The sequence below is a fragment of the Nycticebus coucang genome, unplaced genomic scaffold, assembly GCF_027406575.1.
Source record: "Nycticebus coucang isolate mNycCou1 unplaced genomic scaffold, mNycCou1.pri scaffold_54, whole genome shotgun sequence".
NCBI lineage: Eukaryota > Metazoa > Chordata > Mammalia > Primates > Lorisidae > Nycticebus > Nycticebus coucang.
Genome location: NW_026515584.1, coordinates 133,122 through 149,078, shown reverse-complemented (window position 1 = coordinate 149,078; position 15,957 = coordinate 133,122). Strand labels below are relative to the sequence as shown.

The following is a 15,957-nucleotide window of genomic DNA, read 5'->3' as shown; positions in this document are numbered from 1 at the left end:
TTTAAAAACTGATAACTGAAAACTGGAAAATTTTACATTATCACAAGATAAAATCAATAGCAATCAGAAAGAAAAGCCAATTCTCAAATGTGAATTCAAATGATATAGCAGAATATGACAGTGCTATTTTTCTGACACGGACTATCCGCTTAAGCCTATGTCTAAGATATTCTAATGTCCTCTTAGGACAGTGAGTAAAGGAACCTTGATACCATTTAATAATTTCATACAGCTATGTGAGTTACAACTTGCTGCTGTACACAATCACATCAATGTCCCTTTCTGCAAGGTCGGATTTCCTTCATAGGCACAGTCTAATGACCTCATTCCCACTCTCAGCACACAGGCCGAACCGAGTTAGAGGCCACAAGGTGGAAGAACCACTCTACCTGGCACAAATGACTGGCAGTATAAAACTACACTACAGTTTGGGACATTAGGAATGGTGACTCTTTGAACATGAGTCCAACTCAGTGGCCATCATGATGAAATTGCTTGTAATTTCTCTTGCATAGAAATATGATTCTGTACTTGGCATGACCTTATCATGTAAGGTTATAAAACTAAAGAAGCAGGAAAACACCAGAAATTCTCTGCCTCGAATCCAAGGACAAAGATTAGCTATAAGTCACTCTTCACTTTAGGAAGGTTTAAGCTTTATAACTAGTTAAAAAACTTCCTCAACTTAATATTAGCTTACAACATATGAATTATAAAATGCTATTCCATAGGAAATGTCCCTGGGACTATGCCACATTATTCATGTAAAAAAGCAGTATTAAACCAGGAACATAAGTGTCAATTTGTTTATACCTGTGGCTGGTCATTTTCAACTCCTTCAGGCTCTTCTTCCTCTTCTTCTGACGTAACAAAGTCGTATACTGTAAATTTCATAAATTTATTTAAATGAGCTGATTAGAATGATGTGATAAAAGGTATCAGCTTTATAAAAGTGGATAGAAAGTTACATTTATGTTGATTTTATAAATTGAGAGTTTAGATGAAGTTAAGTCTTTAGCAGACTATATACTTGTTTTAAAAATACTCCTAAATAATCTAATAATGAGTTGCTTGGAATGATGGTAAAAGCTATTACCTTTATAAAAATGGATAGAAAGCTAAATTTCTTTTTATTTTATAAATTAAATTTCTACATGAAGTCTTTGGCAGACTATATACTTCCTTAAAAAGTACTCCTAGTTAATCTAATAATGAGTTTCTTAGAATGATGTGGTAAAAGCTATCTGCTTTATAAAAATGGATAGAAAGCTAAATTTCTTTTTATTTTATAGATTGTTTAGATGAAGTTAAGTCTTTAGCAGACTATATACTTCTTTAAAAAATATTCCTAATTATCTAACACTTAAAAAACCACTCAGAAAACTACTAGGCATCAGTGTGTAGAAGGCTCACAAAGATCACAGATTCACGCAGAAATTCATCCACCCAACATACATGACATAGCCATCATAAACAAAGAAAAATTTTTCAATCCAGAAAAACATATCAAGTATCCCTGTGTACGCCTGTCTCCTTCTTAATAAAACCTGGGAAGCATTGCATATGTTATTCTGTAAGTTGCTGTTACTTTTCATACCATAATCAGTGTATGCCCTGTGACTTACGTGTGAAATGCTTTCCCTCTAATAGGCTGACAATCTTCATTCAATTTTTAATTTTCTTTTCTCTTCTTTTATTCTTCTTTTTCAATCTTCTCTCTTCTTTCATTCTTTCCTTCTTTATTTTTGGACACAGATTGCTATGTGAAGACTCTGTTAATTACAGCTCTTTCCCTGGTCAAACAGGAATCTACTCTCTCACTGAATCTACTCTCATCCTCAGCACTTATGGATTTCTCTTTTGCACCTTCCCCACCTGAACTGTAAGTTATTTATTTCTATTCCCCAGATCCAAAGGCTGTAGGATACAATATTCCACAGCATTGTTGGGCACATAGTTTTTATCTATTGTACTTGATAATTATACTGTGATTAAAGGAAAATGAATAAGATGCATCGAGATTGGCTTTTCTAGAGGTCATGTCTGAACTGACAAGTACAGGGTGAGATGAGCAAGGTGAAAAGATGGAGAGGCCAGGAGAAAGGGAGAGCAGGACAGGAAGCAGCAGGAGGAAAGAGAAGCCTGAAAGAGGATGTGCATTTGTCCAAAAAAGAGGAATTGGCTCAGAGGGCACTCCCAGAGGTATTTCAGTAATGCTAGTGAAAAGTCAGGCACACAGGGTATGGGCTAAAATGGAGAGTTGAGAAAAAGTCAGACTGTGAAAGCCCCATGTGAGACCTAAGGTACTACAATATTACCAATTCAAGGACCGCTTAATCATCCTAACGGCCCTGGAGAGGGACCACAGTGAATACTGTAGGGAAGATAAATTCCAGGGACACATGAATAAACAGAAGATGACTTACAGGCCATATTGCAAAATAAATGCACTTCTGAAATATATGAATGGTTCCAGAAATGATTCACAAATGTAGATTTTTATGGAATAAATAAAAGAATCTAGGTTTTGCATTATAATTTTTTCCATTTTAATGCTTAGTATAGTAAGTTTTAATATTTACAACCTACTGTATACAAAAGATCCTATGGATCCCCAATCACATTTACATTTTTAATCTGCATTCAGTGTTCAGTTCAGTGTGGTACACATATGTTGGAATGGCACAGAGAGCTTAAACAAGGATACTAGTGTCATTCTCAGCAGATCCAAAAAAATGTAATATTGAGCAAATGAAGAAGTTTCTGAATGTTATATACAATGTATACCATTTGTGTGCAATTTTATGACCCAGAAACTAATTCTCAGCAATATTTATCACCAGACTCATACATTGTCAAAACTTTGAAAGTCCTTGGAAATAATGTACAGACAATTCCAGGTGTTCATTATTTCTGTGTAATATTCCGTAAATAGTACGGAAGGACTATTTTGTACTATTAACCTTTCAGGATCACGGTTTTAAGACTGTGTCTACCAAATATTCATAATGGAAAGTAACTAAGAAAATGCCAGGAAAGCTATGTTAACTAGTGTGACGAAAATGTGTCAAACGGTCTATGAACCAAGTGTATGGTGCCCCATGATCATACTAATGTACACAGATATGATTTAACAAAAAAAATAAAAAAAAGAAAATTCATTTAAAAAAGTTTCCCACTTTGTTTGTAGACTCGCAACTTTCTCTTACAATTCTGCCAGACTTGCTTTATATATTTCACCAAAATAAATATGTACTACCAAAAAAAAGTCTCTCAATAAATGAAAAATTAAAAACTAAAAAAAAATTCATAAAGGAGTGATTAATTATTTTACTAATAAGGATACCCTCTCACACAAATATACTCTACTAATTGGATCATCTGACTTCCTTTGATATCATCAGTGTAAAATCAGTAAGATGGAATAATTAAAGTTAAACATGACTGAGATGTTAACATGAAGTGCTCCTCTACGTAAAGATTTGAATTCCAAGAAGCACTTGGAAAGTTGTGGAGTCACCAAATTCACCTCTGTCATTTCCCTAACAAGGACAGGGATGCCAAATCAGAGAACAATGGGAGGCAGAATGACAACAACAACAACAAAAGAAAATTACCTGTTGCAGCTGGTTTAACTTTAATCCTTTGTACTCCTTTTTTTGGAGTAGGAGGTTTTATGTCAGCATCGCGCCCAGTGAGCTTTGAAACAAATTGTATCATAAGTAAACCACAATTTCACACAATGTACAGAAAATAATTCCCTCACATGAAGGGAATTAGGAAACAACTACTTTATAGAAAAAAAAACAAAAACAATAATAACATTTGCAAAAAAAGCCAGCCATCTTTGTTCAAAGTAACCTGATCTGATTAACTAGTATCAATGCAACATATATCTCAGATGCCTGATCCTTCTGGAGAAGAGAAATGCCTCCCTGTGTTCTGCCCCAATCCAGCACTTCCTCCTCCTTCCAGTAATCTCTGGAGCTGCAGTAATCCAATCTTCTCTGTGTGTGCAAATTTCCTGAATGAATATTGTTACCTGATACTGAGGTTGTGTCTTAACATGCACTGGAAAACAAAGAGAACATAGAAATCAGTGTAAATGACAGTGTAAATGTAAATATGACAAAGCCAAACATACAGTGGAGGAGAGTTCCTATTGAGCTGAACCCCCAAGCTGGGCTTAGAAAATAAATACTTTAGGTTTCGGGCTGCTTTTTCTCTCTTTTATTGGTGGATTGATTGATTTATGGGCAGACAGGAGCATAACAGACAAAAACTGAAGACAACAGGAATACAAGTTTAATATAATATACAGTTAAAACTTCAAAAGTGAGATTATGTTTCAAATGAAAATCACTCATATAGAAAAGTGCACATACAGAAGAGTGAAGAGTGGTCTTTATTTGAAGGAGCAAATCATGACCCAGAGAGCATAAAAGGCAAGGCCGATGGCAGAAGCTTACAGCATGCCTTTACTACAACCCAAAACATCATTTGTACAATAGGCTGCAATTAACTGCCAAGTTCTTCAGTTTGTGGACGTCATTTAGGAAGAAACACAGCTATGATGACAGTTCAGATGAGGGCATAGTCCATTTCTCATTAGAGAAAGGGTTCAATCGATCTGCATGGCTAGACCCTTGTAGAATAGCAGTTTTAAAAATTTGATCTTCTCCATACCCACAAGAGACGCAAGTATACCAATATTTCTTAGGTCCTCTTACTTTTGTGCTGTTAATTTTCTTTCTCAATTCATATAAGAGGTATGTGAGAAATTACATATACTGAGCTATCTATGGTGAACTATTTATCAAAAAGGAAACACTGAATGGCCATATAATTATTAGATCTTGGGTGACTCCTGTGACTCAAAGGAGTAGGGCACTGGCCCCATATGCCAGAGGTGGCAGATTCAAACCAAGCCCTGGCCCTACAAACCACAAAAAAAAAAAAAAAAAAAGTTAAAATGTTTTTAAAAAAGAATTACTAGATGTTAATGAATTTTTATATTCAAAAATCACTAGAATATTCATTGAACATGACATTAAATTTCATAAGAGGCAAAAATAAGCTTTTAGGCTTTTTTTAAATTTTCAGAATATTTGGGGATACATATTTTGCTTGCATACTTTACTTTTATACAGATTGAATCAAATGCTAAGTGTACTGTTTCTAAAATTAGTGTTCTTGAAGATCTCACATTAAGGGAATTAGGAAACAACTACTTTATAGAAAAAAAAAATAACATTTGCAAAAAAAGCCAGCCATCTTTGTTCAAAGTAACCTGATCTGATTAACTAGTATCAATGCAACATATATCTCAGATGCCTGATCCTTCTGGAGAAAAGAAATGCCTCCCTGTGTTCTGCCCCAATCCAGCACTTCCTCCTCCTTCCAGTAATCTCTGGAGCTGCAGTAATCCAATCTTCTCTGTGTGTGCAAATTTCCTGAAGCCACCTGAACTGAGTTCTGTCATGTTTGCTCATCACTAACTGAGAAATTACCTCGCTAAACTTCTTCCCTCTATGCCCACTCACAAGCCCTCTTCCTTTGCCAAAAAAAAAAAAAAATCTTGCAATCTGCCATCTGCATTCTTTTGATAGATTATTTCCACCACCTCTTTCCTCTTTATTTAGCAAAACATCATATATCTAGTGTTTCAATTTCTCTATCATTCAGTGTTATCCTCCAGCTAGAAAAATGCTCAGAAATAAGAACAAAATAATGCTTTCCCTTGATTCTAGGTTGGAAGTGCTCTTCAATGGTGCCTCCTACACATTTCTCTACAGAGAACTCTATGCCCTAGTTATTCAGGGCGTTCTGAGGACCAACAGTACTGGAAACAAATGAGAATGCATTACGACTGTAGAATCACAAACCTGCTCAATCACGATGTGCATCTTTAACATGGTCCCCATTGATTTCTTAATGTTTGAGAATATCTGGTCTTTAAAGAGTATTAGTCCACATTTCTTTACCTAAAAATAGCCCTTGGAATACAGCCACCAGTTTCTCCCAGTCACATATTCCACACTGAAATGGCATTTAAAATCACCATATTTCTGATGGAATGTTACTGGGCTACAGCTTTCCTGACCTCTCCACGAATAACCCCATTGTCTTCTATCCACTTCCATAAAATTGAACCATATGCTATGAAGAAACATCACTTTATATGACATGAAATTGCTTACACGTAACAGCTCCACACTCCATCAAACAGCTCTGCATGAACAGGGGCCTCAGCCCTTAATGGCTTCCAAACAGTGAGAAACACAGGGAGAACAAGGATTTTGGTGCTACTTGTCTCACTCATTTTGGCACTGGAAGATCTTCATCTTTACTACATTCTTCCCACCTAACACTTTAATCTACCTTTTACTTAAGAAGTATTTTATTGTACCACCCTGACATTACATCCATCTGCTCCTTTTCTCTCCATGTACTCTCTGTACTGTCTGCTTTCCCAGTTCTTCATCCCCTTTTGTAAAGCTGTCCTCTTCCTGATTTCTTGTCTTTGCTCAGCTCTCACACTATACTGAGATGGGACTAAAGATTCAGTTCCTTAAGTGATACTCTCGATTTCATCATCTGTTGCTGACACCGGAGAAGACATACAATTTATCACTGTTTTGCTTCATCTTTTCTTTTTTCTACCATACATATCTAAAAGCCAAGATGGTTTTTGGTGCTCACGTTCTTCAATAAACATTATTTCACATGACATTTCCCGTAAGTTGTAGTGCTTACCCTTTACTTGTTTGGGTACTGTCTTGTATCCATTTGAATTGCCAGTCCAAGAAGAACCACTAAGATCCTCCTTGGTAAGATTCTCTGATAAATTCTGTTAAAATTAACATCAACATTGAGTTTAAAGTACTTTATAATTAAAATCAGTGGTATCAACATTTCCTAATCATTTTTGTCAAAAATATTTGAATTATCTACTCTAAGATCAAAGTTTTTTAACCTTTAAAGAAAGAAGAATGTCTTGAAAACCAAAGCATTGCAGCTATACATATGCTCTTGAGATGAACCTTACCTTCCACTTGTGTATGGCTATTGATTCTGTAAATTGAGCATAGGCAGCCAAAGGAAACATATTCAAAGACAAAACATTAACTCATGTTATATAGCAACAAGGAACTTACTTCACCTTCCATAACATTACTTTGCATTCTCCTCCAAACACAGATCAACATTGTGAAAAATATAATACATGGGATATCATACTTCTGGCATTACATCCTTAAAATATTTCTCACTCTAGAAATATGTCAGTGGTAACACTAGATACTGGCATAATGGGCAACTTGGGAGTACATCATGTCGAGTATGAGCTCAAAAATGTCAATGCTGCTTCATTTAGCTAAACAAGGCCTTGAAGACATCAAAATGTTTTGTGATAAAATATTTACTGATAGGAAAAATTGTTGAAGAAAAAGATATCCTCTGATAAGAACAACTTGCCTTATGTTTATGTTTAAGTAAAAGCAAGTAAACAGGACATACACTGTGCAACTCCTTCCCAATTAGGAAACAACTTCAAGAAAGTATGGAAAGCCTTAATAAAGAGTGAAGGATGGAGGTGGAGCATGATGGCAGATGGGACGGACATGTAGCCGACCTCTCCCAAGTCATCAGGTGAGAGGAAGAGTGGTCTGGACCTTTCCCACAAGTGGATTATTGGTGTGGACGGACAGCTGGAGACACTCAGCGAATTGGCAGACTGCTGTATATGAGGGGTAATTTAAAACCACAGACTGTTGTAGAGATTTTTCCCTGCTTGGCCATGCTGGCTGGCAGGCCCCTCCCTTACGGGGGACAGCAGCTTCCAATTACTGGCAAAACACAACTTACGAAAATGTACTCCTGAGGATGGCACCCGAAAGGAGAGCCACTCAAAACCACAGAGAGCTCGGCAACCCAATGGAAAATTGAAGGGAAGGGATACCGCCTGGGAAACAGACATTTTGAACTATCCAAAATGTCAGACGCCTTCCCCCAGAACAACAGGAGTGATTAAATAGACCAGAGCATCCCTGGTGGGGAATGTTGGAGGGGGCTGGCAGTTCAGGCTGCATGGCAAACTGGCAGGTGGCTGGACTGAAAAGTTCCAATTCAAAAGGGAGACTCTGAACCACAAAACTGAGAATAAGGTCCCCGAGCGCTCCAGCCACGGGACCTGTCAGCAGCCACGGGAGCCACCAGCAGCCAACACCCTTCCCCACAGCCGACTGCAGTCGCCAGTTTGTAGAAGAACATCGGAGCAGAGTGGAAAGATTTGTGAAGCATGGACTGCTGCAACGAGTTGGGAGGTCGGACAGGAGTGCCATCTGGAACAGAGCAGCTGAGGTTGCGCAATTCTTAGGTGACAAACTTTGACCAAAACTCCAAAATGGCGATCAGCCAGGTAGGGTGCTTAGGTGGTAACAGTATAAACTGTGAATCAGGTATAAGCCTGGAAACCACTCACAGCGCCTCCTGGTGTCCAGAAAATATACTGCATTATAAATATATTCCTCTGAAAATTGATCCCTACATCATACATACAGATGTATATTTCTACATATGTACAAGAATAATATTTTTTGTGATTGGTGCCTTTTTTTCTTTTTCTCTTTTTTTTTGTTCTGTTTTTTTCCTCACCATTTTCTTGGTGAGGAAACTATTATTATTTTTTATGATTTTTATAGACATATTTTTATTTACTTTTTTTCTAATTTTAATTTCTCCTTTCTTATTTCTTTAACTTTTTTATGAACACGACTTTTTTCCTTTTTTTTCAATTATTTTACATTTATCACTATTTTTATTGTAGTTGTTTTTTGTTGCTGTTGTCGTGGGTGTTGTCTGTATGTCTATCTCTGTCTGTGCATCTACGGGCTCGTGTGTCTGGTAGCCTTTGTATATGTTTATGTGATCATTTGGTCTCAATGAGTTTCGTGTTACGACCTGCAATTCTGAGCTCCCAGCACTTCCCTCCACTCTCACTCTGAGGTCTGGAGGCCTGTCCCCCAGGAGTCCAGAGTCTTGTGTGATTTCTCGAGGGGTATGGACAGGACCTGGACTGCAGCTGGTCAGAGCTGATTCTGTGGCATGGGAGTGAGGAGACGATGGTCAGCTGAGAGGGAATCACGCCACAGCGGCAGTGCCCCGAGGCACAGAGCAGCAGTCATCTTTAGCAACAAAAAGGCAAACCCTCAGATTTCCCAAAGCAACTCCCCCTGTCTCCCTGGGCAACCAAAGGAGGCCAGGCATCTTCTCAGATGGCAACCACCACGGAACAGATTTGGGACTGAAACACAGGCCCCATGAGTAAAGGGTTTGCCTGAGGCGGTACTGGCCTGGGTGGAACACGAGGACTAGAAAAAGCACGCGCAGAACAAGGAAACTCCCAGAGTGGGCTGACCAAGAGGACCACTCTACTGAGCATAAGACGCACCCGGCCCTCAGGGGATCATCAGCCTATAGACAAAGGAGGACAGGAGGCTAGAGCTGACAGCTGAACATGCTGCAAATAAAAACCTGCAGGAGTAAAGACAGGGCCTGAGGCACAGGTTCTGGGAATTCAAATCAGCCCCTCCTCTGCAGAGGAATTTAGCTGGGACAGAAACAAACTCCAACAAGGTTGTTCTGTTAGGCCAGTAACATTAATCTAGGGTGCAGCTGGAACAAAGTGAACACCCCCCAGCCTCCATCAACCACCTGAGTTTGACAGGTCTCACTACCCCCTAATGGATAGAGGCAGCGAGCAGTAGCCTGGCTGAGCAGACACAGACTTCCTTGTGATGTAGGTAGGTGCAAACCTCTGGAGTATCTGCTCACTGGAGACAACTGACTGGGTCACAGCCCTGCGGGGCTAGCAGTGACTGGGTGTGACAGAACTTCAAGATGGGGAAGAAGGTATCAAACTTCCCAGACTAATCTGTTTGCTGGGTGGGTCCTCCAGAATTCACGGAGCACCAGAGCAAGTCATATTTGAGTTGTCACCAGACCCCTGCATTCCAGTTGCCAGAGACCTTTTAAACTCTCCCACCTGAGGCAGGTGCTAACTGACACAATTGATTTGGACCTTTTGAACTGAGCCAGTTGCCTGAGGACTATTCAAATGGTGCCCTGGGTGTGTGGTTGTAAGAAAGTTTGATTTTCTTTTCCAATTCTTGCCTGTGGGGGGCGGGGTGACTTAATTGCTGGTAATACTCCACAGCTGATACTTCAACCCAGAGTAACTGTTTCACTAGGGGTGAACAGAGACCAGCTGAAAACAAGACAGAACCACTTAGCCCCACCACATCAAATAGATCCCCAACATCTCAGGCTGTAGCACTGCACGGGTCCTCGACAAGGCTCCAGAGGAAAAATCAAATGGTGTAAAGTAATCATGGGGCACAATTGGCGGAAAAATTCTGGTAACATGAATAACCAGAATAGATCAACAACTCCCAAAGGACAGATATGGCAGATGTAGCTGAAGATCCCATTGATAAACAGCTGGCTGAGATGTCAGAAATCAAATTCAGAATTTGGATTGCAAACAAGATTAATTGAATGGAGGAAAATCTGGAATTAGAAATCCGAAGAGCAATTCAAAAGTCAGAATTAGAAATTTGAGGAGAAATTAAAACATTGTCTCAAGAATTTAATGAATTTAAAGACAAAACCACCAAAGATTTTGATGCACTGAAGCAAGCATTTGCAGCCCTCAAAGATCTGAAAAATACAGTAGAATCCCTCAGTAACAGAGTGGAGCAGGCAGAAGAAAGGATTTCTGACATTGAAGACAAGGTGTTTGAACACTCCCAAACTCTCAAAGAAGATGAGAAATGAGAGCAAAAATGTATCATTCTCTCAGAGAGCTCTGGGATAATTTGAGGAAGGCTAAAATCCGCCTCATTGGAATCACTGAAAGTGATGAAGAGGTCTTGCAAGGCACAGAGGCCCTTCTTCATGAAATTATGAAAGAGAATTTTCAAGGTATGTCAAGATATTCTGAAATCCAGACAGCAGACAGTTTCAGAACCCCAGCACAACTCAATCCAAACAAGATATCCCCCAGGCATGTCATAATTAACTTCACTAGTATCAATATGAAGGCGAAAATAATGAAAGCAGCTAGATGCAAGAAATCTATTACCTACAAAGGGAAGAATATTAGAATGACGGATGATTTCTCTGCTGAAACTTTTAAAGCCAGAAGAGGGTTGTCCTTGACCTTTAATTTCCTAAAGGAAAATAATTTTCAACCCCGGATCCTGTATCCATATAAACTGAGTTTCATTTATGATGGAGAAATTAAATCCTTTATGGCATTCATATGTTGAAGAAATTTGCCATGACCAAACCAGTACTCCAGGATATTCTCAGAACTATCCTCCATAGTGACACCCCAATCCTCTACCAATAAAAGAACTCACTCAGAAACTTTGATCAAACTCCAACTTCCACAGTGGAGAAAGGACTAAAATTGTCCACTGGACTTTCAAAAAACTTGATACCCAAAATTTTACCAGACATATCAATATTCTCCATTAATGTGAACGACTTAAAGTGTCCTCTAAAGATGCACAGTATAGCTGACTGTATACAAAAAGTCAGGTCAGATATTTGCTGCATATAAGTGTAACATCTTACCTTAAAAGATAAATATAGAGTCAGGGTGAAAGGATGGTCATGTATATTTCAGGCAAATGGTAATGAGAAAAAAGCAGGTGTTGCAATTCTATTTGCTGACACAATAGGCTTTAAACCAACAAAAGTAAAGAAAGACAAAAATGGTCACTACATATTTGTTAAGGGTAATCCTCAATATGATGAGATTCCAATTATGAATATTTATGCACACAACCAGAATGCTCCTCAATTTATAAGAGAAACTCTAAAAGACATGAGCAACTTGATTTCCTCCAGCTCCATAATAGTCGGAGATTTCAACACTCCTTTGGCAGTGCTGGATAGATCCACCATTAAGAAGCTGAGCAGACTTCTAACTCTCTTTGGAAGTGCTCTAAACTTTCTCTTTGTTCTTCCTAAATAAAATCTCTCTTTGCTGCCCTGAGACTTGACTCAGCCAAGTAATTGAACCAGGTCAGCTGGGTTTGGGGAACTGGGACCTCCAATCCTCAACGGTTGAGAGACAGAGTCTCATTCTGTTATCCAGCCTGGAGTGCACACAATGAGTGTTCACAGCTCATTGCAACCTTGAATTCCTGGGTTCAAGCATTCCTTCCACCTCAGCCTCCCAAGCAGCTGAGACCACAGTCCACAGGCACTAGAACTTAAAGAGCAAGAGGAAGTGAAAGGAAAATTAGGGCAAGGAAACAGATAAAAGAAATCACCCATGAGGAAGAATCAGCAGAAAACTCCAGGCAACATGAAGAACCAGTCCAGAACAACCCCGCCAAGGGACCATGAGGTAGCTACCGCAGAGGATTCCACCTATACAGAAATGTTAGGAATGACAGAAAGGGAATTTAGAATACACATGTTGAAAACAATGAAAGAAATGATGGAAACAATGAAGGAAACTGCTAACAAAGTGGAAAATAACCAAAAGGAAATCCAAAAACAGAATCAAATAAGAGATGAATGATATGAAGAATATAAAAAGAATATAGCAGAGCTGAAGGAAATGAAACAGTCAATCAGGGAACTTAAAGATGCAATGGAAAGTATCAGCAACAGGTTAGACCATGCAGAAGAAAGAATTTCAGAGGTAGAAGACAAAGTTTTTGAGATAACTCAGATAGTAAAAGAGGCAGAAAAGAAGAGAGAGAAAGCAGAACGTTCACTGTCAGAATTATGGGACTTTATGAAGCGTTCCAACATACGAGTTATAGGAATTCCAGAGGGGAAGAAGAATGTCCCAGAGGAATGGAAGCCATACTAGAGAATATTATAAAAGAAAATTTCCCAAATATCACCAAAGATTCTGACACACTGCTTTCGGAGGGATCTCGGACCCCAGGTCGCCTCAACTCTAACCGAGCTTCTCCAAGACACATTGTGATGAACCTGTCCAAAGAAAACAAAAGAAAAGATTCTGCAAGCTGCCAGGAGTAAGCGCCAGTTGACCTACAGGGGCAAATCCATCAGAGTGACTGCAGACTTCTCTAATGACACTTTCCAAGCAAGAAGACAATGGTCATCTACCTTTAATCTACTTAAACAGAACAATTTCCAGCCCAGAATTCTGTACCCTGCTAAGCTAAGCTTCAAAATTGACGGAGAAATCAAATCATTTACGGATATACAAACATTGAGGAAATTCGCCACAACAAGACCAGCTCTACAGGAAATACTTCAACCTGTTCTGCACACGGACCACCACAATGGATCAGCAGCAAAGTAAGAACTCAGAAATTAAAGGACAGAACCAAACCTCCACACTGATGCAAAAGACAAAACTAAGCAATGGACTCTCACAAAATAAGACGAATAGAATACTACCACACTTATCAATTATCTCAATAAATGTCAATGGCTTGAATTCCCCACTGAAGAGACATAGATTGGTTGACTGGATTAAAAAACACAAGCCATCCATTTGCTGTCTGCAAGAAACACACCTGTCTTCAAAAGACAAATTAAAGCTCCGAGTCAAGGGTTGGAAGACAATTTTTCAGGCAAATGGAATTCAGAAGAAAAGAGGAGTTGCAATCTTATTTTCAGATACATGTGGATTTAAAGCAACTAAAGTCAAAAAAGACAAAGATGGTCACGTTATATTGGTCAAGGGAAAAATACAACATGAAGACATTTCAATTCTAAATATCTATGCACCCAATTTAAATGCTCCCAGATTCTTGAAACAGACCTTACTCAGTCTGAGCAATATGATATCTGATAATACCATAATAACAGGGGACCTTAACACTCCTCTTACAGAGCTGGACAGATCCTCTAAACAGAAATTAAACAAGGATATAAGAGACTTAAATGAGACCCTAGAAAAACTGTGCTTAATAGACGCATATAGAACACTCCATCCCAAAGATAAAGAATATACATTCTTCTCATCACCCCATGGAACATTCTCCAAAATTGACCATATCCTGGGACACAAAACAATTACCAACAGAATCAAAAGAATTGAAATTTTACCTTGTATCTTCTCAGACCATAAGGCACTAAAGGTGGAACTCAACTCTAACAAAAATGCTCGACCCCACCCAAAGGCATGGAAATTAAACAATCTTCTGTTGAATAACAGATGGGTGTAGGAAGAAATAAAACAGGAAATCATTAACTTCCTTGAGCATAACAACAATGAAGACACAAGCTACCAAAACCTGTGGGATACTGCAAAAGCAGTTTTGAGAGGAAAATTCATCGCTTTAGATGCCTACATTCAAAAAACAGAAAGAGAGCACATCAACAATCTCACAAGAGATCTTATGGAATTGGAAAAAGAAGAACAATCTAAGCCTAAACTCAGTAGAAGAAAAGAAATATCCAAAATCAAATCAGAGATCAATGAAATTGAAAACAAAAGAATCATTCAGAAAATTAATGAAACAAGGAGTTGGTTTTTTGAAAAAATAAATAAAATAGATAAACCATTAGCCAGACTAACTAGAAATAGAAAAGTAAAATCTTTAATAACCTCAATCAGAAACGATAAAGGGGAAATAACAACTGATCCCACAGAGATACAAGAGATCATCTCTGAATACTACCAGAAACTCTATGCCCAGAAATTTGACAATGTCAAGGAAATGGATCAATATTTGGAATCACACCCTCTCCCTAGACTTAGCCAGGAAGAAATAGACCTCCTGAACAGACCAATTTCAAGCACTGAGATCAAAGAAACAATAAAAAAGCTTCCAACTAAAAAATGCCCTGGTCCAGATGGCTTCACTCCAGAATTCTATCAAACCTTCAAGGAAGAGCTTATTCCTGTACTGCAGTAATTATTCCAAAAACTGAGGAAGATGGAATCTTCCCCAACACATTCTATGAAGAAAACATCACCCTGATACCAAAACCAGGAAAAGACCCAAACAAAAAGGAGAATTTCAGACCAATCTCACTCATGAACATAGACGCAAAAATTCTCAACAAAATCCTAGCCAATAGATTACAGCTTATCATCAAAAAAGTCATTCATCATGATCAAGTAGGCTTCATCCCAGGTATTCAAGGCTGGTTTAACATACGCAAGTCTATAAACGTTATCCACCATATTAACAGAGGCAAAAATAAAGATCACATGATCCTCTCAATAGATGCAGAAAAAGCATTTCATAAAATCCAGCATCCTTTTCTAATTAGAACACTGAAGAGTATAGGCATAGGTGGCACATTTTTAAAACTGATTGAAGCTATCTATGACAAACCCACAGCCAATATTTTACTGAATGGAGTAAAACTCAAAGCTTTTCCTCTTAGAACTGGAACCAGACAAGGTTGTCCTCTGTCACCTTTACTATTCAACGTAGTGCTGGAAGTTCTAGCCAATACAATTAGGCAAGACAAGGAAATAAAGGGAATCCAAATGGGAGCAGAGGAGGTCAAACTCTCCCTCTTTGCTGACGACATGATCTTATACTTAGAGAACCCCAAAGACTCAACCACAAGACTCCTAGAAGTCATCAAAAAATACAGTCATGTTTCAGGATATAAAATCAATGTCCACAAGTCAGTAGCCTTTGTGTACACCAATAACAGTCAAGATGAGAAGCTAATTAAGGACACAACTCCCTTCACCATAGTCTCAAAGAAAATGAAATACCTAGGAATATACCTAACGAAGGAGGTGAAGGACCTCTATAAAGAAAACTATGAAATCCTCAGAAAGGAAATAGCAGAGGATATTAACAAATGGAAGAACATACCATGCTCATGGATGGGAAGAATCACCATTTTTAAAATGTCTATACTTCCCAAAGCAATCTACCTATTCAATGCCATTCCTATCAAAATACCAACATCGTACTTTCAAGATTT

At 38.4% G+C, this 15,957-nt stretch overlaps 1 protein-coding gene across 1 annotated transcript in view; it reads right to left on the bottom strand.

The window, feature by feature from the left end:
• Positions 1–3,846: 3,846 nt before the first annotated feature.
• LOC128579436 (POTE ankyrin domain family member B-like) overlaps positions 3,847–15,957 on the bottom strand; it is an 84,026-nt gene continuing 71,915 nt past the window's right edge. Inside the window, exons 13-14 of the mRNA XM_053581533.1 lie at positions 6,757–6,850; positions 3,847–4,071 (exon numbers count right to left, since the gene is read on the bottom strand). Of these exons, the coding sequence (XP_053437508.1) occupies positions 3,881–4,071; positions 6,757–6,850 (285 nt within the window). The 3' untranslated portion in view covers positions 3,847–3,880. The remainder of the gene's footprint in view (positions 4,072–6,756; positions 6,851–15,957) is intronic.